The sequence below is a fragment of the Rhopilema esculentum genome, chromosome 12 (genome assembly GCF_057945365.1).
Source record: "Rhopilema esculentum isolate cy_ngs chromosome 12, ASM5794536v1, whole genome shotgun sequence".
Classification (NCBI taxonomy): domain Eukaryota; kingdom Metazoa; phylum Cnidaria; class Scyphozoa; order Rhizostomeae; family Rhizostomatidae; genus Rhopilema; species Rhopilema esculentum.
In genome coordinates, this window is record NC_142826.1 from 1,449,696 (window position 1) to 1,476,379 (window position 26,684).

The 26,684-nt window shown below is 35.8% G+C and overlaps 1 protein-coding gene across 1 annotated transcript in view; it reads right to left on the reverse strand.

Annotated features, from left to right (window-relative positions):
• Positions 1-3,143: 3,143 nt before the first annotated feature.
• The window catches only part of LOC135681384 (serine-protein kinase ATM), a 48,965-nt gene continuing 25,424 nt past the window's right edge, over positions 3,144-26,684 (reverse strand). The window contains exons 36-60 of the mRNA XM_065195833.2: positions 25,897-26,141; positions 25,383-25,441; positions 24,784-24,867; positions 23,270-23,334; positions 22,265-22,492; positions 21,599-21,815; positions 20,918-21,073; positions 20,359-20,475; positions 19,484-19,537; positions 19,048-19,155; positions 18,587-18,636; positions 17,698-17,830; positions 17,055-17,138; positions 16,376-16,492; positions 13,957-14,115; positions 13,382-13,520; positions 11,907-11,989; positions 11,059-11,199; positions 9,165-9,281; positions 8,603-8,758; positions 8,077-8,124; positions 7,340-7,460; positions 6,508-6,594; positions 5,740-5,918; positions 3,144-4,980 (exon numbers count right to left, since the gene is read on the reverse strand). Coding sequence (XP_065051905.2) covers positions 4,633-4,980; positions 5,740-5,918; positions 6,508-6,594; positions 7,340-7,460; positions 8,077-8,124; positions 8,603-8,758; positions 9,165-9,281; positions 11,059-11,199; positions 11,907-11,989; positions 13,382-13,520; positions 13,957-14,115; positions 16,376-16,492; positions 17,055-17,138; positions 17,698-17,830; positions 18,587-18,636; positions 19,048-19,155; positions 19,484-19,537; positions 20,359-20,475; positions 20,918-21,073; positions 21,599-21,815; positions 22,265-22,492; positions 23,270-23,334; positions 24,784-24,867; positions 25,383-25,441; positions 25,897-26,141 — 3,295 coding nt within the window. The 3' untranslated portion in view covers positions 3,144-4,632. The remainder of the gene's footprint in view (positions 4,981-5,739; positions 5,919-6,507; positions 6,595-7,339; positions 7,461-8,076; positions 8,125-8,602; positions 8,759-9,164; positions 9,282-11,058; positions 11,200-11,906; positions 11,990-13,381; positions 13,521-13,956; positions 14,116-16,375; positions 16,493-17,054; positions 17,139-17,697; positions 17,831-18,586; positions 18,637-19,047; positions 19,156-19,483; positions 19,538-20,358; positions 20,476-20,917; positions 21,074-21,598; positions 21,816-22,264; positions 22,493-23,269; positions 23,335-24,783; positions 24,868-25,382; positions 25,442-25,896; positions 26,142-26,684) is intronic.

Genomic DNA, 26,684 nt, shown 5'->3' on the forward strand with positions numbered 1-26,684 from the left:
CATTTCGCCAGTTTTTGGTGTTTCAAAGAGGGGTACAGCAAATTCAGACATTCTAATTCGCGTGGTTCTGCCAGCAGTCAGCCACTAAAACGCATCAAATCACCAATCGCTGATGTCGCCATGCCAACGAAGACTGAATTGAAAAAGTATGGGTTCTAGGGGGTTCTAGGGGTAATTTGCCCCACGTCGATCTATTAAAAAAGAGCTGATGAAAAGGAACATGCTAAATTTTATTTTGCAACAGTGGGCGTTTTCGTACAAAGGAACATCGAAACAGAAATTACACTTTGTATTGATCAAATCGATATGTTGTGATCAAAGTATTGATAAATTAGAACACGGTGGCAAAACCCGAACGGTTTGGAACAACCTTGCATATTATTATAGGTCTACTGTTGTCAGTTATGAGTAGATAATCAATTTATGTCAATTCCTTCTCTCTAATTATATCACAGAATCTGTCACAGGTGTGATCACGTGTATATCACAGAATCTGTCACGAGTGTTTGTTCCAAAATCGTGAAAATCCACAACCACCCCCAAAACGATTTGAGGGGATGGGAAAACTGGAATGGACATGCCAACCCCAGTCCTCCCTGTTCCCTGTGGTGACGCCCCTGCCACCAACGATACCATTAAATGCTTATATTCAGTATTGAACATGTCAACCCCAGTCTTCCCTGTTCCCTGTGGTGACGCCCCTGCCACCAACGATACAATTAAATGCCATTCTCCCTTCAGCAAGCACTGAGCTACAAAAAACCAATAAACATTAATGATATTTATTCTTGAAATCAATTTTTAACGAGAAACATGATCAATGCAGAGATTGCCCCAGAAAGTAATAAGATATTTTCAACGGGCATATCATCTGATACCTTCGAACCTTGACTGGATCCATTCCGGTTACGGCGTTCTGTCAAGAGGAAGGTTTTGAGGATTCGCAAAGATAAACCACAAACTGATTGACTTCTTTCAGGTAAACATTGCAAATTGTTCTCAAGAGGGCGGTGGATTGATGACGTATTATATGAATTCGCCACTTTGTTAGATAGGATTTAGCAAATGATAATTAAATTGATAACTAAAGCCTCAAAGTTGAATATTATTCAGCAGTCAATCTGCGCATGTAATGATGTTTCTCCTCAAGACGTAGCAATGCATGTATCTGAGGTGTAGTTACTTAATTATCACTTTTCCGTTTTCTGTCAATATGCGCGGTTTTTGGGCCTAGGCTCTTAAAAAGAACATCAAAATAGGAATTAGGAAATACCTTGCTAAAAATTAGTGGATCATTATCATTCTGAGTTATTCAAGATATTTTGTGCTCATAGATTATTTGTTTAATGCCATCAAAGTCACAACTCTATTTAAAATAATGATCGCAACAATTTGAATTACTGAATGTCGAGAAGGACACTCTTAAAGATGGCTTTATTACAATAAAAGGTCAAAGTGTTTGCTTCAAACAAGTTCCCGTACATAACTCTTTCCCTGAAAATCAATCAAAAAAGAAAATAATTTTTCAATAGTAACAGTTAAATGAATAAAATGCGAGGTGTATATTATGATAAGCTTACTGAAAATATCTCATTAGTCAAGAATCTACCAACTGCTATTGATATTATGGGACCACTGTCAAGGCGTTTATTTTCAGATGTGTTTGGACGAATTGGTCATCTAGAAAATAGTCAATATTTGCACGTAAACTAAGAATTCCGCTTCGGTTGGAAATCTGTAAGACAACCCCCGTCTATGATAAGCCTTAATAAAGGCTTCAATAAAGCCCGTGTTTATTGGACTTAATTGCTTTTCCTGGAGATTCTTTATCCAACACGATTTCCTGGCGATAATCTGCCCCAGTGCTTGATTCGTTTTCAAATAAGCCACGTGAGACAATAGTCTGCACCTTAAAGAATACCAGAAAAATGAATATTGATAATCTACACAGAAAATTACTGCACTGGAATTTCACTCAACTGCTATTTGTTTCTGCATTCTTTCCTCGGTCGAAACCAACTACAAGATCGTTGCAAGTTACATATTTTTAAAAATTCAACTAGAGCTGAGAGTTATTTTGATACTTCCTATAAATGTCACAAAAGCTAACTCGGGTTCCGTCGCAGAATCTCAAAAAAACACGTGGAGACAGAGCATTTCCAGTCGCGACTGCCACATCGTGGATTCGTCTACCACTTGACATTGGGAACTCGCAGAGCACCGGTACTAGTCTAGTCTAGATTAAAGACATTTTTATTTTCTATTGCTTATCAATTGTATTTTTCTGGAACTTTCTACTGGTTGCTATAGACGTCTTTTGTATTTTTTAAATTTAGGTCTTAGGTCTTAGTCTTGTACAGCGCTAAAAATATATATTTGATAGATTTTGGCGCTTTATAAAAATTTTAATTGTTATAATTATGCCCCTTTCTTATCTGGTTTACAACGGCAGTTGAAATGTCTCTTTTGTGAATCTTTCTAAGAGCTGTCTTGGCATCTTCGGCAATTCCTGCAATCCATTCTTCAAAATGTGCGACTCTCTCCATCGATCAACAATAAATATCTGATCTCTAAACTTTCCAACATTCCCATCCGTACTACGCACTACATATTTACAAAAATGAACCATGGACAAACCCGGAATTACTTTTCTTTCAATTTTTGTTGTTTTTCTCAGTTTTCTCTTTAACCTTACGATTGTAATAGTCTTATCTTGTAAACCGAAGCTAGCCAGTTGCAATTTACAGAGGTAATAGAGAGGTCTGTAATTGTAGTTTAATTGAATTGAAAAGTTTTCATTATTATTATTTAACATTTGATGATTGTATTGTATTGTATTGTATTGTATTGTATTGTATTGTATTGTATTGTATTGTATTGTATTGTATTGTAATGATAGCTTTAAATAGTGAGATTCAGATTGATTTAATATGGATGGTAGTTTCCTTCGGGTTGACATCAAGATCCTTATAAGAAGATGAGTAGCCGGAATACGCTAGTCGCATAATTAAAATTTTCAAATCAAAAACAATTTAAACTCTGGTTTGTGAAACGTATTCTAAAAGAAGAACTATAGGTTAGTTTATAGGTAAAGATTGATGATGATACTGTTAGGTGAAGAACGAGAACAAAACTCAATTAAAGTAAACAAGAAATCTACTTCACCACTCGAAAAAACTGTTTACTTCAGTGACACTGATTTTTGCACACTGAAAATAAACACGGGCAACAGCCCTAGCGCAACATGTAGTTATTTACAACAACGAAAAACAAGAGGGAACAAACGAGAGGGCTAGAATTATTACAATGACGATACATCCAACAAAACAACAGTAAAAAATCACTTGATGTTGTAAACACCATAGAGCAACAAGAAAAAGCGTTTACTTTTGCAATATGTACATTAAACATAATATTGCCACAATTAAGATAGCTTTCATGAAACAATTAATCAAAGCCAAATGATCAACAACATTTCAGGGGTCAAGGTGATCTACAACTCTCAAAACTACACTGTATGTAATTCATGCACGCCGTTCCCGTAAAATTCCTATTTTGTTTTATATTTCACAAAATGAGGTTACTTTGGGGGGTCACTCACTTGATTTTCTATTGAGCAGGCAAGATAGCTGGATTCAGATCCTTACATTTTAGTTATTAAAAAAAAGAGCAACAATCGCTCGAATTAGCATGCGAAAATGCTCGAATTATCGTTTTAGGGACTAAGGATATAACAAATAGAAGTTAGTTTTCATGAACACAAATGTGATTATTTTCGGGAATTTTTTACACGATAAAGCAAAGATATATAGGTTGTCAGCAATGCAAATTTGTTGATTTTCGGTCAACACTAATAGATCTAGTAAACCATTTCGGAAACAAGCCTGCCTTATTTAATTGGAACAGATTGTTGCTCGGGGCAAATGAAAAAATCCAAGATAAGTTTGAGTATTGCTGTCTTAATACAGCAATGAAAGGCATAACATTCTTTTTCCATTACCTAGCAGTGTTGGATGTGGCTGACCTGTTTGTTCCTAATCTCGGCCCGACAGCTCTTTGTATTGCAGCATAAACCGCAGATTTTACAATCTTACTTTTCGAACTTACCACAGGAATCTGAAGAATTATCAAAAAACCTAATTACCCAAAAAATAAAGTGGTGTGATCAGGAAAACAAACTTAATCATCAAATAAACAAATTGAAAACCCACGAAAAGAAATTTCATTAGAAATTAAAGGAAATTCAAGCAGGGAATAGCGTGCCAGAGAAACTTAAATTGTCAACGAAAATACAGTTATAAGCAACGTCGTACGTGACGTCACTGACCGAGAACACCAGGAATGCAGACGTATTGAAATAACGAAATAAAATCGGGATTAATGTAAGCTGCCAGATTAGTTGAACATTGACTAAAACTGAAGTCAAAGTTGTCTATGCCTTGATGACCTGTCTTGATGACAAGTCGCTTTGAGTTTAGAAAACGATTTAAGTCAACACGTCCTAGCGGATTAGGGCGTAGAAATTGTGTATCAGAAAATCAACTTTTAAACCAGGAAATTATAGGAAAACAGAACATAAATAACTTTGACTTAATTGGGTCTCTATAAACAACGAGATCAAATTTCCTGCTTCTAAAGCCAGGGTTGCCAACCAGGAAATAAACGACATAAATTTTTTGTATCCCTCGCGGATTGAATAAGAAAGTTTACTTGTCCTTCGGTACTCAGGAAGCAGCCCCCCTCGTTGCCATCGAGTTTCTGCCTTAAACGTATCAGAACTCGTTGCGCCATTTTGTTTTTTGACTGATCTTGTTGTGGTTGCATGGACTGCAGTTCTCCAAGAAGTGTGTCTAGATTGTCGTCGCCAAGGGTTGATATATTCTGCAAAGTTTCACCCGCGTCCTCCGTAGTCTTTTGTTGGATCTGAACAGCCTTCAGTGGGCTCAGTGTCCATGCATACAGGGGGTCGTACAACAAAACCTAAATGAATAGCAAATCTTAATCGACAGGATTTCGCAGACAATCGCATTCAAAACATTGGATTAAAACTCTTTCAAATAGCCCGCAATATTCAGAAGAACGCTGGAAACAGCGAATCATTACATCATCAAAATTAAAAGTCAAAGAATAAGTGCGAGAATGTTTGACTTGAAGCATAAATACTTGACACTAGGACAAAAAACTATTCCTCTTTTTAATCATTAATTTGTTTTATTTCTTGGGTTTCTATTTGGGTTTTTGGGTTTTATTTCAATCACTGACAGTTACTGTGGGTACAAATACATTTTTCTTGTTCAGCTAACATTTCTTCATCACATCTTTGTCGCCAGACTTGATCAGCAATTGTCACAAGGAGATTGTTGATAATTATTTATATTCACGGAAAATTCTTAGAAAAAATAGTCAAACATTTTAATTCGTTTGCTCTGCTAAAACTGCATTTCTTCCTGTTAGCTACATAAAAAGTTACTTTTTGCAATGATGGGATTTTCCAAGTATCAATTAATATTTGCTTCAGTCGAAAGTTTAAAAATTTTCTTTTTCAGTTGTAATGTCGGGTAATTGTTATCACTGTACCAACGAAACTCGAGCACTTCAAAAGAAGATCAGTCAAAATAATAATTAATTCCCTGTTTTTTGACTAGCATGTTGACTAGGCCTACATTCGTACATTAACAACTGTGAACTTGTCAATTCGTTCAATTACTAGTCACATCGGAGCTTCATGAATGAACCCACCTCTACGATAGTTAATATGGCCTCTTGTGAGCTTCGCATTAGGCCCATTACTTTCTCACAGCAACGCCTGAACACACCCTCGACCCCTGCGATGCCCATTCCATCGACCAAGTCACGTGTCAAGCGAAAAGGAATAGTTTCTGGGGTTGGTAGCTGTTTGCCTTGCTCAAATGCAATACCTGTTAATAAGAATTTCAATATCAAGCCTGATTGAAAACAAAGGTATTTAGCAAAAGCATAAAAAGGTTCCACCCACTTAGTTGCTTATATTCACTGCTTGTTAAAAAGGAAATAAAACACAGTCTGGTAATAACTGGGGGCTGCAACCCCACCCTTCCCCCACCCCCACCCGCACCCCTCCCCCCACCTTCGTGCATCTTCGGCCCGGTTGTGACAGTACCTCAGAACGTCGTTGCACATTTTAAATATTGTAGCCTTTTAAAGAAACCTGTGGTGTGATCTTAAATATTCAGACAGAGTGTAATTTTTATCGCATAACCATAGGTTGCAGGCTTCCGAATAAGTACTAAAATTTTATTAATATCTAAGTATATAAAATGTAACTGCTTGCAAGGCTCTACAGAAATAAGTAGAGTGTTTCTCGCACTTAATTTCAAGTCTGCTTACATAAGAAAATTCCTGAGAATTCGAGATTAAAATATATTTAAAAAACAATTGTAAGATATGAGGGATCATTTTCACTCTAAACAAAGGCCAGAGGAATACAAAGATGAAACAACAGCGAATCATGGAATAAAAATGTCTAACCCAAGTCAATATGCACCAGTTCTGCGGTTATGAAGTCAATTAGAATATTCTGCACGTGTCGATCGCCTAGACCAAGAACATATCCCACTAAAAAAGAAAAATAGGTGTCTGATCCATGTTTTATCAAAGTAACAATGGACACGAAAAGCTTGCGTGCAAGAAATTCACTTTTTAAATTCAGGCCGCTCTGCTTCTTACCACAGTTCATAAAACACAAAACTTCTGCTATTATTTTAAAAAAACCTGTCGACTTTTAATGGTTTGGCAAACAAAAGAAAAAAGGCTGATGTTGACAAAATGGGAATAAAGTTTTTTTTGGTTTGAGTGACAATGCTTAGTCTGCAAACACTATTGAAAATTGATTTGAATTAACATAAACAACTGTGTAGCTTCTTCTCAACAGCAGCTGCCTTGTTTTTCGAAAATCATCTACCAATCTGTTTGATTTTAGAGCTAGGTCACCTCTTGTCACGAAACAAAGCTTCTTGACGCATTTCGACTACAAATAATGCTATGAATTTAAGGCCATATCATGGAATCCGGTTGAAAAATACGAACTGGACAGAAGTTTCCATTAGTTTATTTATTGTATGCAGGCTGGGACTGAATGAAAATGGTATAGCATCAAAGGCAGTTTTGTGTTGGATTCAAAATAACTCTAGTGAAGATCATGACAGGTGACCATGAAAATTGACGAAGAAGAAACTATGAAAGTATGACATAAAAATGATGATATCATTAACATAAAATGGACAAGATTCTAGTTTATCCTAAACTTCTTTCGTTAATCAAGAGAAAACCAAAAATTAACGTTGATTCTAGAATTTCTCACCAATTGATGATGAAGCCAAGCTTCTCGTGTAAGCCAAACGACGAGTAAACCATTCTACAGGGTCTGTAAATTTCTCGTAGAAAAAATGTCGAAAAACAGGTTGGAAGTTTGACATAATATTCTAAAAAATAAAACAAGAGTTAAGAGTCAAGATTGAAAGACCAAAGCATCAATTTATGAAGAATGACGTTTGTGTTCTATGTATCGTTCAGTTACGGTGGCTTTTTAGAAGATCGTAACAGTTCTTCGTAACAGTTCTATGTATCGTTCAGTTGCGGTAGCTTTTTAGAGGATCGTATAGGATCGTAACAGTTCTTCATAACAGTTCTATGTATCGTTCAGTTGCGGTAGCTTTTTAGAGGATCGTAACAGTTCTTCTAAAGTTCGATGCTCAGTGGTTTGAAGCGTCGCATCATCATAAGATCAGCTGAAATCGAATCAACTGAGATTGATTGAAAGATTTTTAAATGAAATCATGCAAAAGGTTTGAAGAAAGAGTTGCTTAAAATGCGACCAAAATTATCATCATCTTCTCAATGTTGTCTTGATAAGCTACATTTGAACATTGATTGGGAAAATTTCTCACTGCATTCAAGTCCCCGCTAGGCACAAGGCACCCGGTCACCCACGGTCAACAGGCCAGATGACGTGTCTTTGTAAGAAGCGTGCTCAAAAAATAAGATTGGAAAACTGTATTATTGCAATTGCTTGTAATCAAAAGGAGTAAGAAGCCATACCTGGAGGGTATCGTATCGGGATTTTTTGCCATTCGAGTTTGCAGCATCCTGTGCAAATGTGAAACGAGTATAGTTATGAACAGCTTTTTATAAAAAAGTACGTAGAAAGATAACAAACATTATCATCCAAATAGAAACGATCATTTAAATAGCTCTCCAATCGGCCAGATAAATGCGCACCTTGTCTTACTTGCTTTGGCATACTATGAGGCAACGGATTGAAAAATTAGCTGGCAAGTACAGTCATGCATTGAAGAGCAATAAGTAGGTAGTGAAGATAAAAAGCCAAATTGACATGGTGTGAAGTCATGGAATGGGGAAGCTCTCGGGAATGCCCCAGACAGATGCGCAAGAAGCCAGGCAGGGGACGGGTTACGAAGACACACCATTGCTATATCTTGGTGTATACTTCGGGAAACATCGGCTCAGCCTTTAGATATCTACTACGTTCGACGAACCTGGGCAAATTCAAATAAGCCAATGGTTATCACAGATCAATAGAAAATGATCAGTCGGCAATACTTACGGTAAATTTTTTGCGACATTCTCCCGCCGACCAATCATTGGGGTGATATCGGGCATGGGCACCTCCAGTTATACGATTGCCGACTAAATATTCCCCAAGAGGAAATGTGTTTTCGCACCATTCTACAATACCACTCCTTTGAGACAGTGGTACAACCTGCAATATTGGAACGGAGGAGACAAAGTTATTGGGCGAAAAAATTCAGTGCTGGAGAAATGACATGAAATATCGGTATGATATGGGTAAACTTGACAGAGTAGGTCAGCAATAGGGGAGTACTGCGGGTGCTATTTACATTATAGTAGGCATTAGAAAAAGAAAATCTTCTAGACATGATATATGATGAGAGAAATGAGGTGGAGAAACAAAGGAAACAGATGCTACCATCCATGCCAAAAGGTTTCAGCAACACTAACATTTACCTGAAAAAATAGTAATTAGCATATCTGAAGGGAGAATGGAAATCACTGCAAAGATTTACCCGTTTCAATCCTTGTACATAGAATTACATTTTGAACTGCATTGATCGAGTAATAAATATCTATGTGACAGCCACGCCTACCTTGTATGTTCGAATGCGCAGTTGCCTTTTTCGTGTCTCCGCGTTCTCTTTTAGTAGCTGATTCACCATTCCAAATACTTGTTGCATCACAGCATCTTGTCGTAAGTCATCCTTTCCCTAAAGGATGAGATTAACATTAAATCAACGATAAATAAATGCGTCCCCATTCAAGCTGGAGTTGGGACAAAAGACTGTGAATTTCATACAATATCAAGCTGGCATAACATTGAATTTAACAAATACAAATTAACAGATTAAATTATTCTCGGGCTAACATGGAAAATCGAACCAGGTTGTAAGTGCATTCAATACACACTAGATTTTCACAGAGAGCAAGTCAAAAGATAAACACGATCGACAGTTTGCGTTACTCTTTTTTTTATAAGAACACGAACCTCAAAATTGGTCAAACGTTAAGAACAAATTAAGAACAAGCTGAGGCTGAGCTTCTGCAAAATGCAATTTTGAACAACGTTTTTTCTCAAAATCGAGGATTTTTAGCGATGTGTGGGTGCTTTTTCGGTGAATAAGCAAATTAAGGCTGTCTCACTCACTCTGTTGGCGAATGAGGCCTGAACACCTTCTTAGAGCAAAAAAGCTAGCACTCGCACTGCTTACACCTTATTAGATTAAGAACAAATTAAGAACAATCTAGCCTCAGATTTTCGAAAAAATTAAGAACAGTCAGCCTGAACTTAAATTTACTGGTTCTTATAAAAAAAGTGTATACTGATTCATGGGCAAATAGTTAAAAGTACTTAGGGCTCAGATAAAAGTACTTTAGCTAAACTTAAAGCCCATCTGTTTTTTAATCTTATCTTTATCTTTATCGTAATAGCAACAGGTACTAAAATAGAAATGCCACATAAACTAATTCATCGTTTATCGACACAAAGCCAGATAAAATGCAAACGATGCCTTAATTTTAGATTTAGTTTTAAATAGTAATCAGATGCGGTCTGAAATCAAAAAGAGAAAAAAGGGCTGATAAAACTTTAGCCAGATTTAAAACCAATTGTCTTGAGAGTAATTTCAAATAATTGTAACTGAATGATAATAATAATAAGAGCATTTGAGAAAAGGTATCTAAATCCGAACAGCGATTGCAACAACCAAACAAAAATGTAGAAAAGGGATATTGAATAGTACTAAAAGATGTATAGACCTGGTGCTAAGGAGCAATGCAAGCTCCCCTTGGTTGATTCCCCGCGCTATGGAATAAATTCCCTCTCCTATAGAATAAGTGACCCCCCTTAGAGATGATTTAAAATCCACAACGCTCCTTTTGAAATACAGAGAGGAATTACGCTGATGCAAACAACTGTAGGTGATACATTTGCACTTAATTTGGTTTCTATAATCTTTCTATTTTCATTGCAAAAATGTAGATAGTTGGTGTAAATTAGAGTTGACTAGAAACAAACAGACTGTAAATAAGTTCATGATTATAATTTTGACTGTTACTATGTTTTGTGAGCAATTCTCCTATATATTGTATCATTCATAGTCGATTGGTTTCGACCCTGCTAATTATTCATATTAAGTTTTATCATTTACATCTTTTAATAGGATTTGAATGGATACTATCAAGTACACTCTTATTTATCAGAACATTTTATACTTGATAAGAATACCGAGGTTCGCTTTGCCAAAAAAATAAGAAAAACGTAAGAACATTGGAAATTAGAAGAAAAACAATTTGCTTTTGAAAAATTTAACTCATCTTAATAAAACAGGGACGATTTATCAGGTAATTAATTGAGTACTAAAATGTCATGCAGAACTGTTATTCAGTGGTCAAAGTGTGCAGATGTAAAAAATCTATGTTTAACTAAAAACAAGAGACAGAATACCCGAAAAATGAGTCTACTAGGAATATAAAAAAGGATCGTACTTTCACAAGCTGACGTCTCCTTTTGCCATCAGATCCAACACACGTGATCACTTTCGGTAGGTTAATTCCTCCGCAGTGGGTGAATGTATTGTCAAAACTCGAGATGTATATCACGTCATCGTATTTGCAGGAAGGATCAACCTGAAGATGAACATTAAGGAAAAAAGATGAGAAAATGGGGAGGATGAGCCTTTTTATGGATTGGCCACAGATCAAATGTCTCTGGCAGAGTATCCACTATCACGCGAGAAGTTATCCAACGTAAAAATATTCGCATTTCTCTTGTATCGTGTAAATCTTTTGCCAAACATTCGCCATGTATTATAAACAAGAACGGTCTATACGACACCAAGCCCCAAGACGAACAAAAAAATTAAGAAATTTTAGCAATGATCACCCGTAGCCTTAAGAAACTGCTAGAAAATTCATTTTTAAAGATGGGGTGGAAATGCATCTTTCTAACAATAAGGCAATTTATTTCCTATTAAGTTGACAGAAATAAACAGAGAATTAGCTTCTTGTAATTTATTGGGTTTTCCATTTCATGTTATCTCATACTAGGTTTTTGGGTTTCTAGAAAGTGACTCTAGCACCGGCGATGAAATACCACAAAAATAAAAATCTATACCACAAAAAAATTAAAAAAAACCAAGTGGTAATTCCAAGCTTAGTTTCTTATTAAAAATGGGAGTGCTTCCCTCATAGTGCTTCCCGTCTGTTAATCTCCCGCGACTAAAGCAATTGGAAAAGCTTTCAACGATCTTTTTTCAAGTGAAACCTAGAATTGGCATACCATATTCTTAATTGCGACTATCTGGAAACAATCCTTCACAAATGAACTTATTTACCTGAATATCCAGTGTTGGTATGGCAAAATGTTTGGCATCTCTAATTCGACGAATTAACAGTTTGCTTGGCAGATCGAATTTGCCTGTCAGATAAGAATAGATTTGAACGAAAATGAAAATTTTAAAAAAGACGTAAAATATAGAAAAAAATCTAAAGACACGCGGGGGGTCTGGTAAAACCTGATGTGGCATGACACAGTTTAAATGTAAACAAAGAATTTGATGCCCACCACGTTCACAGGATGGTCACATTGATTCAAAACAGGCCTGAGCAAAGAGAAAGATGCGGTTGGTTAATCCTCGGCAAATGGGTGTGGTTCTTGGCGAGAAATTGCCACAAAAACATAGATGTGAATGATTGATTTGGTGGTTGCTGCTCAGTTAATGATCAATAAATGTTAAATAAGGCTTAAAAATGATATTAAACGTGAAATGGTAAACAAAACGACTAGAAGCTATCGGAAGACAGCCGTTGAGCTATTTTCCCGCAAGTTTCGCATCCCAACGCCCAAAGTAAGGCTCTGGTTCTTTAGCTGAGCCTAAAGGCCTGCCAAAATAAGTTATATACCTTTATTGACTTCAAAGAGAGCTTTTTGCTGGGAATTAGTTCGGTAAAACTTTTTTTCGCTGCAAAATTTCATAAAGTTGTAACTTTTAAAAGCCGCCCCTTCCCGAGCCAAAACCGAACAAGACAGAAGAAATCACTTTGGTGACACTGCTACGTCAATTGCTCCAGTGCAATGTTCGGCTCTCATTCACAGAGAAATTCTTGCTACCTCGAAAACTGTAATACTTTTCAACGGCCTTAAAGTAACGCTCGAAGGCACTTGTTAAGTTGAAAATGATTATCATGATTTCCAAGATTTAAAATCCGTCAGTTTGATTATAAAATTTCGAGAGTAACTGTGGTCTTTGGTCTAATCATGGTTGATAGGGGGAGCCCCTATATTTACATTAGAATGCCACAGAACTACAACAACTAACATATGAAGCGATTATCTTGCAAATCACCGAGCTCTAAATATCTGCCTTCACAAATTTACATAACAGTGTCAACAAGCAGGAAATTTATCTTATTGAAATTATATTAAATTATTGAAATGCAAGCATTTGTTACTCAAAAATTCCCACAATATTTGAAAACCAAAAACTTATTAGGAATTTTCGGTAAATTCGATGGGGTTTGATATGGTAAGTAATATGCTATTAGATTGATATGTCATAGTGATAGAAATCGTGCAAATACGAAAATAAAAATTAGATTTTTATTAAGTGCACAGAGCAGTTTAGTGGTGGGATCAATTCTGTAATGATTTGAAGGATAACAAAAACTGTTAATGATTCCTTATCCAGGATAACTTAGGATTACACTGTAAAATTACACGAAAAATAATTTCACATGGTTAAAAGATAGGCGAGCAATTTCAAATGACTATCATTTGTATCTGACTTCCGTAAAATCAACAATTTCATACCTGTCTGTCTTTTTAAATGCTGAATGTCATGATTAGCAAGCTCCATGTAGGCGTTTGTAACAGCTTCCATTGTGTCAATCAATTCAGGGTTTGAGGCTTTGAGTTTTTGAAGCAGAGCTCTTGCGGAGTGAACACGGCCCTTTTTGAGAGAAGAATAAGGATACAGTCTTTGATTATCAATCTTTAGTAACATTAATGTCAATCTGAACTGTGCAGTGTTTTGCAATATTTCAAGGGTTACTTATGAAATAATTAAGGATTTTATTGCTGGGGTTCAAAAACTTGTAAAATGTGCATTTTAGAGTATGTTTTCTAGACATTCCTAACAAGAATCATTTCTAGACATTGACTACTACATGCGGTAGGTACGCAAATATTAGCATATTACGTAGTAATATTAGCAAATATTACGAAGAAGCATTTTATCTATGAAGAATTGTACAGCAAAAAAAGACCTCGTTTTGGGAATGAGATTCAAGTCAATATATGCGTATAGGTAAACAATTAATCAATTGATAGGTTGCAGGATCACTTGTACAAATCAACAGAGGTTAACTTAAAAAAATTCAACAAACCTTCTCTGCAAAACTGTTCTTCTCTCCAGCAGTCTTTCGGCCTAGCTTGCCCCTTCTTGAAGATGCAGCCGTTTCTGCTGGTTCGTTTTCGACGTTGCACAACGCCATGATAATGATAGTCACGTGATACGGGTGATCCTTTGCTGCCTTTTCCAACAGCTGCAGTGGAAATATAAAAAGCAAGATCAAAACACGGATGCTGACTCTGCATATCAAAGACACGCGTTGAAATAATTACTTTAAAGACAACAAGAACAACATGATTGGAAAGACCGATAATTCAACAATTTCTTTCTAATTAAAGGTTGGAGCATATGAAAGAAAGTAGTAGATTTGTCAAGTGGAACAGAAGATGAAAAGTTCACACCACAATTTGTCAATAGCTCTCAGTTGCTCAGTTTATAATTTTCACAATGGCTACAACTTATCATTGCTGTTAAAATATAGCAATTAAATTCACCAGTGAACAATCTAAACAATCCATACATTTCCTTGACGTCACAATTTCTATCAACAAAAACAACACCCTCTCCACAGATCTCTATGTCAAACCCACAGACACACACAAGTATCTCCTCAGCACCTCCGCCTCAGCACCTCCGCACACCCCAAACACACCAAACAGTCAATCCCATACAGTCTTGCCCTACGACTACGACCTATCTGCTCGGAAGACGAAACCTACAAATTCCGAACAAAACAACTACTACAATACTTGACAAAACGAGGTTACAAAACAAAACAGACACGCAAACAAATACGGAAGGCTTCTAAAAAACCAGACCGGACTGCCGGAAAACCACAAAACAACGTAAAAATCACAGAACACCATTTGTTGCCACCTATCACCCATCTTTGCCACAACTATCTACTATCCTCAAACAAAACATCAACATATTACAGAGCTCCAAAATATGAAATCAAAGTCTTCCCTGACGTACCTATACTTAGCTACCGCAGACCTAATAACCTCGGGGATATACTGGTTCGTGCCAGAATAAAAAGTGGCACACCCAGTAATCCCAGAGGCATTTAAAAATGCCACTCGCGACGTAACTGCATAACATGCCAACACATCACAGACGGTGCTACTACATTTAAATTTACTAAAACTGACAAAAACTACGACATAAAACAAAGACTGGACTGCAACTCTACTAACGTTATTTACGCATTACAATGCACACGATGTTTAACTAACGGACACAAGAACTGCCAATACATCGGACAAACAAGCAGACGATTGAAAGACAGATTTAACGAACACAGGCGAGACATTATCAACAAAAAAGTCTGGTGTTGCAGAACATTTTTGCAGCCTAGAACATACCATCAATGACCTTACAATAACACCATTACTGCAACTTAACGACAAACGAGAGAGTGTTCGACGAGCCAAAGGGCAATACCTCATTGGCTTGGCAAACACTCTCATACCGAACGGCATGAACCGAACCACTGACGGTTAACCTTAAAAATTAGCCGCAAATTTGAATTACGATTTACTTAGGGCCTTGTAATACAGTAGAGCAGCAGGATGGAGGCTTGGCCTCTTGTCCATTATATTACGCAATATGATATGCTAGTCAGGTTTTGTGTTGACCCTACAATGTGTAACACCTTTCGATGGCCCTTTTCTTAAACTTTTAACAGCATCATTTTGCTGAGAGTGGCCTCTTGAAAAACTTGTATCAGAATTACCTGCTACGGATCTCTACTTGTAAGAGTTTTTTTCCCGTAATCATCTGTTCAAGTGATTTTATGAGATAATTAAGTGTGGCCTTAAGCAGTGTTCTCAATAGATGTTTAAAGATAACAGCTTTTTCACAGCACTCAGAAGGAAACTAAGTTTAGTCCAGCTGTTGCTTCGACGTTGTCATTGTTGTGGAAAGTTCGATTTAATAAAAGGCTACAGCAGATTAAAGAGCAAATCTATCCGTCATTAATAGAATTTGATCAATTGTTCAGTGAAGTTTCTATTGAGCCAATCTTTCATACAAAAATTGTTTGGTTTTTTTGCGAGAAATGAGTTGCGTAGCATAAAAATTCTGATTCCAAAAAGCAAGCTTATCAAGGGAAAACACTTCCAGCATCACTCAATCGGACTAAAATTTAATTAAAATTTTGTTTTGGATCAGGCCTAATTTTGCCTAAAATTTAGTCTTGGATAGATGCAAATTTAGCCAATAAATTAGTCCTGAATGTGATCAATGTTTGACCTGAAGTCTTGTTCCGAGATTAAGCTCGAAAATCTAGCCTTTGATTGGGCCTAGTTCAGCTTAAGAGAAAAAATTACATTTCATGAATGTATCTTTAAAGTATTTTACTTGGCATTAATTTTCTATCAAATTTAGAAGATCTAAAAGAATATATATGGGACTTTGTGTTCTTTCAAAGAAAGAATTAACAGCAAACTCACCTTTTCAAGATTCTCATTAAAGAGGTGGGATTCCTTGGATTTTGTAGATCCTAATCTTGCAGCCAGTTGGTACATTAACGGTATAAATTTTCGTGACTCCATTGTCGCAATGCAGTTCTATGGAAAAGTATCCAATTTTCTCAGTATAAATGAAGCAAGAAGAGTCTTAACGAATGAAAAATATAGCCATTCACAACTGGTTTGCTTCTCGATAAGTGATTTCTCGGTCACATTTGACTGATAACTTAAAAACGTAATAAGACGAAATGAAAGAATGAATATTTGATTATAATCGACAAAACCCAAGCATGCCATATGAAATGCGTATATGAAGGGAGCATTCATTATTTGAAGGGAGTATATCGAGAGAAAAAAAACAGAGTGCCAAAATTCGAGCATTTCTTCATTTTACTTATTTAAAACGATATTTTACAAAACTAAAGCGGATTCAGTCTACTTTCCTGTTTCACACTTCAATGACACTTTCACACTTCGTTAATATTTTTCCAAGCAATTTACAATTAACAAAGAAAATTATCACTCAGCCTAAAAAAATAACGAGCACAAGAAAAGTCACAGACCCTACGTTGAAATAAATTATTACGAATGCTCCTCGGTAAAAAATCAAATAGGACACTATACAACTTTAATACTACAACAAAATGAAAAAAATTACTACCTTTATAACTTTGTTAACACTTTCTTCATGAGAATTTTCTAACCACAATGAGCACAGTCGAAATATTCTTAAATCATACTTGTCCTGTCGGGATAAAAAAACAGTTGAAATTTTGGTAAGAATTAAGGTAAGAATTTCGGTAAGAATTACCACAAGAATTTCGGTAAGAATTACGATAAGAATTACGGTAAGAATTACGGTAAGCATGAACTTGTGTTTAAAAGAAACATATACGGTTAGTCTAACATCTTGGAATTTTTCAGAATTTTGGCTTCTAAATTTGTTATACATTTTGAAATTTGGGAATGATATTTCAAAATGACGAATGTTTGTTGATACAGGAAAATGAGAGAAAATATCAGAAACAGAAAATATCAAGTAACAATACCAAGCAATATATAGTATTACCACATATATAATTCTATTTGCACTTTAAAACATAACTGAAAGAACTATGTTTCTTCAAATAGAAAGCAAAATAGGGGATGTACCGTGGCTTTTTACAAAACAGACTAGAAGGGCTAAGAAATGAGTAACCAACATTTACTTACGGTTACTTCAAGAAAATAAAGGTAACGCGTGGAACTGTCATGTTGAGTCAAATCACTGAGCGAATTCGAGTATTGGTTCTAGTTCTACTCACCCCTCTGCACATGCAGCGAACGTAATTTTCAAGAGCTTTTTGCAGGAATTGCTTTCTGTCGTTAAGCATCTGTTGAAGTTCTTTCTCATCTTCTTCACACTGAACAACAAGACTGCGATAATATCTATTGTTTCTGCAATAAAAGTACACAAAAATCATTTATGATTTGTTGGATAAAGAATGGCAAAATCAATATCATTTATCAACTTATAGATTATCAATGGTATTTGATGGCCAGTTGGAAGAAGAGTGGAAAGAGATTTATCTTAAGGAATGGTTGGAGTGCAAGTATACACATTTGTTTTGTTTTAAACTGTATTTTGCACCGCCTCAAGTCTCCCTGACTCTTCCAAGCCCCTTCTATTGTCACGCTGACATCTTCAGATCGGGCATTGCAAAGCCTTGGTGAGTTATCTCGGGAAGGGACTGGATTTCTAACTCAAGTGCTTGCAATTCCGGAGCAGGAAATGTGCGCCGTAAAAAACCTGTTTCGTTAGCAAAGTATCAAAGTAAAACTTTTCAGATTGATTCAGTATTTATATCTAGATGATATTACACAAGAACATAACTCAGAAATGGAAAAAACATAGATTTGGGAATTATTATTTCGGGAATAATATAAGAGCTGCGTAGGCTGAAGAAGGTTTCGAAGGAGCAAGTGCTTAGCAGCTAACATGGCATGCGGAGAAAATACAAAGAACACTGGGAAAACATTGAGCCTTGATTTCCGATTGCAATATTTTTATTGCAAAAACGGTAACTATCTGCAAGTTTAACTGTTGCTCGCGCAGCCACTGCGATGCCCTAAATAAAAATGCAGCCTTTTTAAGAGAAATCTCGATAGCAGCACTGTTTAGTCTGCTTTCAGATAAAATGCATTCAAACATACATAGTTACTTGAGCTGAGCCTCCCATAGCATCCAATCGTTTGACTTCATCCTAAAACAAACATCGAATTTACAGTTTTAAAGCATTCACAAATACATTTCTGACGATATTTTGGTGCAATACCAACCTTCCATTTTCTTACACAAGTTGAAAATTGCACTCAACCAAGATCATAACGATATCAATTAATCTATTCTTACGCCAATATTGAAATATCAAAATTCTGGATGAGTTAACTTGACGCTTCGCTGGTCAATTGCTTTGTGATAAAATAAGGTTTTCTTACCAATTCTCGGATGTCTATGAATAATTCTATATCTAATTGTCGCGAGGTCCTATTCAAAACCTAAAGATACAGATTCGAACTAAATATTACTGCATTCATTCATTTTGAAAAAAACATTGAATAAAAACATTGATTGAACAAGAAACATATTTGCGTGATTTTAAAGCAAAGATTACCTTCACATTTTTAATAACTGTCTGTTTGTTTTCAAAAGCAGAAGATTGGATATACTCTTTGATGGCCTTGTACTGGGTATCCGCGTATTTGGCAAGAAGATAGTACGCCTAAAAGCAAACAAGAAGAAGCCTAAAAACAAGACCATCAAATACCCATTTCCTCTTGACCGAATAACGATGAGCTTTTTCGAGGCCTTTTGGGCTTGAATAAATCTTAAATAAATACCTCTGTTTTGTGGAAGCACACATTAATCAATAATATTTCAAGAAACTTACAGAGGTAAATGGTACCAAACGACACAGCAGAATAATCAAATATCAAATAATTCATATTGGATGATCTCACATACAATAGACTTAGCCCCAATTAAAGCTCGGAAGAACCACTGTGGGAGCTGAGCAAAATCTAAAAATCTAGGAGCTAAACCTCACTCACCTCGGAAGGATTTTCGGAGTGTGTACATTGGGAATCTTCTAACAAGCAGGCAGCCTAGAAAAGGAGAGAAACAAAACGAGTTCCCAGAAGCAAAGAGACCGCTCTATTAGAGAAGGTGTGGGTGTAATATTCCTTTATTTGGAGAATTCCATCATTCGTTCTACAATATTGTGACCCCCATAACTTTTGCGTCTGGCGGTTACGTAAAATGTAACAGCAACAGTGAAATATTAAAATATTATTCGCCACAAAAGTGTTCACACAGAAATGTCCAAGCAATTGCTTTCATCTTTTAAACTTTTTCCAGCCTAGTTTTTAGCAGCTGCAAAAGTAGTTGTTCCTGTAACCAATCATTTGTTCTACATCAGCTCAGCCCGTCAGATATATTTTTCATTTTCTGAGAAAATACAACTCATCATTACATTACAACCACCTTCTAATTTGGTGCCGGAGAGCAAGTTGCAAAATGAAGGTGGTTTTGGCCGATTCTTAAGCACCAAGACAAATGCTGGGACTTGAAAAATTCTGGATAAGCGTTAAAGAGATGTACAATGGATATAAGAAACTGGTCGGTATAACTATTTCGTCGATTTTATAAAGGTTTTACGTGGTAAATAATGAATAAGAAGAGCATAGCAAATCATAATGTAGCATTGACATATCTATGTTACACAAAATAGTCCTAAAAAGGCTGTTTTTACTTCCTATATAACAAATAATATCAACAGATAACGTATAATTGGCACAATCGACATTTAATATGTATGAACAAAAGAAATTTGATAACAAAATAGAATGGTAATGATAGCCAAATAGAATCGGTATTGATAACCATATAGAATCGGTACTGATAGCAAAACTGAATCGATATTTACGTGTTCCATATAATCCTCGATGATAATCCCTGGATTCTCAGAGCGAGATTCTGCCAGCCAGTGGCCATAAATGCCAAGTGCAGCTGGGTAGAGCTCGGCCATGCTTGGGTCTTTTCCCTTTTGTAAAAGATAGTAATTATAAAAAAGAACAGAAATTGAAGAGGCAGAACATTTAATTCTGTAGGAGGAAATTAACACAAAATTAGCTTTCGAAGGGAGATGAAAAAGGAATAAATAAGTGAAAGAATGAAAAACTCTTCTGCCAAAGATAAAACTACATTGGGAAAGCAATTTTTTTAAAAAATATCAATATAAAAGGCACAAAAAATTATGGCAGCGAAACATCTTAACAAAAAAAACATCTTGAAATCAAAATCATTGTGTTGAAAAAAATTTTGGAGAAGAAAAATGTATCTTACTAGGCAACATAATTTTAGAAAAAGAAATCGTTTTCATAGAATAATGAAATGAGATAGAAAAACTATAGATATAGGAAGCCTTTGTTTAAAAAAAACGTAGAGATGCATTCATCTTAAAGTTATGCTGATTTAAAACTTACTTTTTCGCATATTTTGATGAGGGATCGTAAATGATACATCGCCCTGTTCTTTTCGCCTCGATCCCAGAACATCTTGGCTTGCTCGATTTTCCATTCAGGAGGAATGGAAACGAATTGCTCTAAATGGCTGACGTCGTTAAGGTAACGTTCGCAGACCTAGAAAGTAGCATTTAAAAGAGTAACAAGAAATTCTCTACAGGTTTCCTACCAACGGATGAAAGAAAGAAGAAATTGTAACGACCAATGTACAGTGGATAATATTTAGTCAAGGTTTATTTTGAAACAAAAATTTTCAATAATATGAATTGAGAATTAATATTCACGTGAAGAACATCATTTGCAGACGTTTTAGCACTTTTTATTATTCATAATAAAAAAGCTTTATCTTCCTAGCATGGCAAATTGAGCGATATTTTTCATCAGAAGCTAGTTAAATTTTATGTGAATATAATTTTTTAGCGATGATGCTAATGCTCGGGGTAGATAAAGCTCGCTTCGGTAATTAGATGGCCCAGCGGCAATTGGATACCCACAAAAAACAGTTGAATCCACAAGAAATGTTAATTTTGGCGACTTGCCAGTTGACTTGCATGAAACCACGCATCATTGATAGTGAACAACTCACGTTTATTAGATAAATATAAAAAATCAGTCAATAAGCAAGCAGAAAAATTCACAGACCTGGTATCTCGATGCCTCCCTCGCAAGCACCGCCGAACTCATGAAATGCGAATAAGCCTCCCTCGCAATGTCGTCTATCATTGCATTCGGTTGTTCATTTTTTGCAGTTTCTCTTGCTAGGGTTGCTTTGAAAGCAGCCGCCTTTAGGGACAGCGAAAGCTCATAATGCTTGAAATCATTAGGAAGGGCAGTTGTTCTAGCGCCAAACAGGTCTTTGCTGAAAGATAGACAAATCTGGCTAATAAATCTAGTCGAAGTTTCAAAAGAAAAAACATGCCCTAAAGAATTCTATATATTTACCTTTCCTTTTCCATTATATATTTATCATATGCTTTGTTGACAAAGCAAAAACAAAGCGTGTTTTCTATAATGAATTCAAAACGAAAAGCTTTTCAGTTTTTATATCTTTTTATAGGACAACAGTTGTACATTGTCCTATAAGGACCATAAGATAGAAAAACGCCATTGTATATCACAAACACAGATCAGCAAATTCTTTAACGACATTCTCCTGAACTCCTATAAGTTAAGCATATCTAGGGTGGTTAAAGTCTAAAGAAAAGACGAAGAGAAACAAAAAGGAAATCTATTTACTGAAATATACCCATATTCTCGTTGTTATAGCAATGAAATTATATTTAACGGTGACATTTGTTAATGAGTTACCTGAAGTACTGCCGCCCGTACAATTCTAGTTGTGTAACCGCGTGCATCTTTGACAAGAAATCATACAGCCTCGAAGTGGTAGCATTGCCTCTTGTTTCATCGCTGCGCAGAAGAGTGAGCCTCGCATCGTCGATGAAAGAATTGAAACCATACTGATCCCCATCTTTCAGGGCAACTATGCTGCCGTACAAATTGCTGGAGAAAGTTGTCTTGTCTTGGTTTGGAGAACTATGAATAGAAAGAAAATGAGCTGACGAGGAACTTATAACACTGCCTCGTAGCTATAGCCAGAACCTCTGTGCATGAGAGACTAATAAATCATAGAATTAACACGTAATCACGGAAAAAGGCAGATCCTGCTATCGCGGTCTGTCTGCACTATACACCAAGCCGTTTTTTGAAGCAGCATCGAACAATGTATATGTAAACTGCCACAGGAAGAATAGAACTATTGGGGGAGGGGGGGGGGGGGTAGGGCACCATTGATTTGAAAAATAGAAACAACAGGGACTGTACATTGGAAACAAAGGGGTTTGAGCACCCCTCTCAAAGAACAATAGTAGATAAGGCCCTGGTAAAAGGTAATTAAAGATTAAAGGGCAGTGATCATGAGGCCAAACAGCATTGAAACACCTTCGCTGGTGGAAGCTGTCTTGAAGAATACATCCCAATTTATAGTACTATCTAGCAGACTGTAGGGCTTAAAATATAAGCAGTTTGTGGGTACTTCTATTCAAGATGGCTGTGATAATGATTTGATAAAGATTTGATTTTATAAAGATCGTGGCAATAAATTTTCGCTAAAGGTTCATGTTGTATGAAACCATTAACATGAAAACTCTTATTACACGGCGAAGGGCCTAGGGTTGTAACATGAACAGTAGACTGACAATCGCCTGATGAACTTAGGACCGCCCTGTTCTATACACCAAATGTGTAAACAAACGATTCAACGTCAGGGTAAAGAAAATGATAAAACTTGAGATCAGGAATTTCTTTACAAACCTCGATTGGGTTTCTATATCCCATACTCCATTGCGCCAAGAAGCTTCTAACTGCAGTGCCTCGTACTGTAACGAGGAGGGAAAACACAATGAATATGAGAATGTGAATCATTTTTGTAACAGATTGATGAAAAAATGTCCTGCTGTTAAATTATCCAGCAAACCAAGTGAACCATTTAGTGCAAGTCAAAGTCCGTACAGAAAATGTAACATAATTAAAAAACATAAGAAAATTGTGTATCAATACTGGCTGAAAACTTTGCATGTAATAAATTGAAATAAAATAGGTCTATACGAGCCAATGAGTCAGTTTCGATAGGGGTTTAAGGTAAGGTAGGCTTCGTCAACAACAACATTGGGGTCGCCAAAGTATGGAAATGGTAGGTCAAAATGACGGCTCACAGTCACCACGGGCCTAAGCCGACCAATTTCAAAATCATAATTATGAGGTGAAGGGACTTGGAAACGATAGGTTATGGCGGGAAAATGAATTCGCCATTCCTTCCACTTGAGAGAATTTAATGATTGGTTTGTTGTTTTGAGGGGAAAAATTCAGCAAAACTTTGAAGCACTGCTTCAAAACAATTCGGTAAAAGATTCTCTGAGTATTCATGAAAGATGACCATGAAGTGTCACTTTATTAAAGAAATATGAACGAAAAATGTCGAAATTTGAAGCAAAAGTGCTTAAAGCTTCTTTCTCATGAAAAAATTTTAACTAAGAAAGTTATGTTAGCAGTTTCAATACTGACACAAGGTGAGCTGCTCTACATTTGATGTTAATAACATGTTTATCTTAAATTCTGATTTGCTCATTATCTAAGCACATGACAATCAAAAAATTAAACGTATAACGTTTATTATGCTTTTGAAGTTAATGATCTAATGATCTTAAATTCTGAATCATCTAAACCCAAAGCGTCTATGTTATTTAGCAAGCCAACTATTTTGATCGCTAAATGACAGCTTTAGAAATTGTTCACCTGATATCACTTTTAATAACCTAAATCCTGATATCTCAGCCAAAATGATCTTCTCGGTAATATACTTAAAGTCAGAACAAAGGCCCACGTATTAAGTTTCAAGTTTAATTAAATTATCTTATGCTTATTAAATTTCGTCTGTACTTTGATGCATTTTTTTATGAATCCTTTGAAAATACTTTGCAGAAATTCTCTGAAGCACTGGTCCAACGTTTCCCTGACTTTTTACCAACAAAACAGTAAGGTAATCTTTCAAATTTATTTTGATTCAAAAGCCATTGAAATGACGCAAAAAATTTCGTGGCAAAAGCGTTCGTTACAAAAATCCCTTCGCGCTGAACTTCAGTTTTAAAAGACTGTCGGCTTAGGCCTTTGGCTTCTGTAAGCCGCCATTTTTAGCACCGTTTCCATACTTCTGTGAACCCAGTGTATAAAAATAAATCAGGCACATTATTAATGAAAAAGTAGAAGGGTAAAAAAATAATAAAGATTGTGCTACTGTATGTTACAGAATTCAGGCTAAAAATTCATACCGCAGCTGCATCCTGAACAAATGTTTTGTCGAGTCCACGCATGTAAGTGAGCAAAACATGGTGTAGGCCAGCTTTTTCTAAGTTCTGTTGAGGTTTGCAATTTTAAAAAAGAGATAAATAAAATCTTAAAATCTTTCCGCTAAAGCTGCTTAGAGGTTAATTGGATATTCAAATGTGCAGAAGGAAATTCACAAAAAACTGAAAAAATATCGATTTAACCAAGGCGAAAGATAAAGTAGAGAAAGATAGATTTCATTGGCCCAAGGGAAAAACGAGAGCAAGGATTTGAATAAAAATTTACTAAGGGAATATTTTTATTTGTGTAAAAAAAGCCTTTGGGGAAAAATAATTCATGCTAGATTTTAGTTAGATTTATAAGCAGAAAAAGATTATAATGTAAAGAAGCATCGACATGAGAGTTTAACTCTGGTATCTCGAAATCCCTTAGGAATAACTATCATTGTTTGTTTGCTAAATGATAAAAAGAATAAGAAAAGACTAGATTCAGATATACACACAATCCAGATGAAGGAAGAAGAGAAAGATTTTTCCAGTAGAAAATTAAGAATTTATTGGTTGATAAACAAACAGTGCAATACCTGAGCTAGTGCCAAAGGACTCCATGAAATATCCGCATCGACTTGCAAATCTTGGGTCACTGCGAATGCAAAAAGAAAAAAAAATAGAGCAAACTTTTTATGATTGGAAATCTTGGCTTTAAACCGAAAACGGGAAAAAGAAATGAATTAATTCTCTCTAAGAAATCTTCCGTTAGATCAGGCTGAAGAATTTCTTTACGTAAGAAAAATAATTCATTTTTAAAAGATGACAGTGCAAGACTTGAGACAAATCCGAGCAACAACCTTTTTCTTGAAATTTTTAAATTTTGCTTCATTACTTCATGATCAAACAACATCAGTTTTTTCGTCACAATTTTTTTTCAAATTTATTTTGTGAGGGGAACTGGATTAAAAGTGGAGGCTAAACATTTGATAAAAAGATCAACTATGCAAATTATAAAATATCATAAATCAGAGAAAAAATGAGCTGGAAAATTCACCAACAAAGAATAAATGCCAAAAATGTGACACTGATATGAAATATTAAACTTACGCAGTGCTTTGCCGAACTCTTCTTCAAACTCGTAGCCTTTGATTCTGGCGTCAATATCAGTGGAGTATCCTGTGCCAACTCCATGCATTGCATCTGGTTCGCCTATACTTCGATAGGCTTCAAATAACAGCCTTTGACAAGATGCCTTTTCCTCGCTACCACTGCTCGTGTCCGTCATTTCCTCCAACTGGGTGCATTGACTTGAACTTATTTGATCTGAATTCAAGACATCCTTTGAGTTGGATCTGCAAGATAATATTCAATATCTGTTATGTAGATACCAGTAGTAGATAAACGTTTTGAAGGTGCTTCACAATTTACAACAGCCACAGGAAGGTTTCTCGAAAATTTCTTTTAATGTAACCTACTGAAAGATGTTACTTAAGGCAACTTGAGTAAACCAATGCTTGGGAGAGAGCCACAGTAAAAATTATATAATGAAGTGACATGACTGTACGTATGTATGGCTTTATGTTAAATTTATTCTGTTGATATTTGTTTTGTTTATATTTGGAGAAATGTCTTTTTTTGTGTCTCATAACACAAAAAACAGGAACATATTCTAAATAGCAAATGAAACACTGTAGATAAACTAAGCTTTGCCTTGTCAAGATTCGTTTTTAAAAGATTCAAGTTAAAAAACGACATTGGCATATACATAAATATAACTGCACGTGAGGCATTTTTCAAAACCATATGTACACAAATAGACGGTTGCTGGCAACTCCTGAGTACATGCAGTTTTAAGAAAAACATATGAAACAAATTCTAACTCAAACTTACAGACA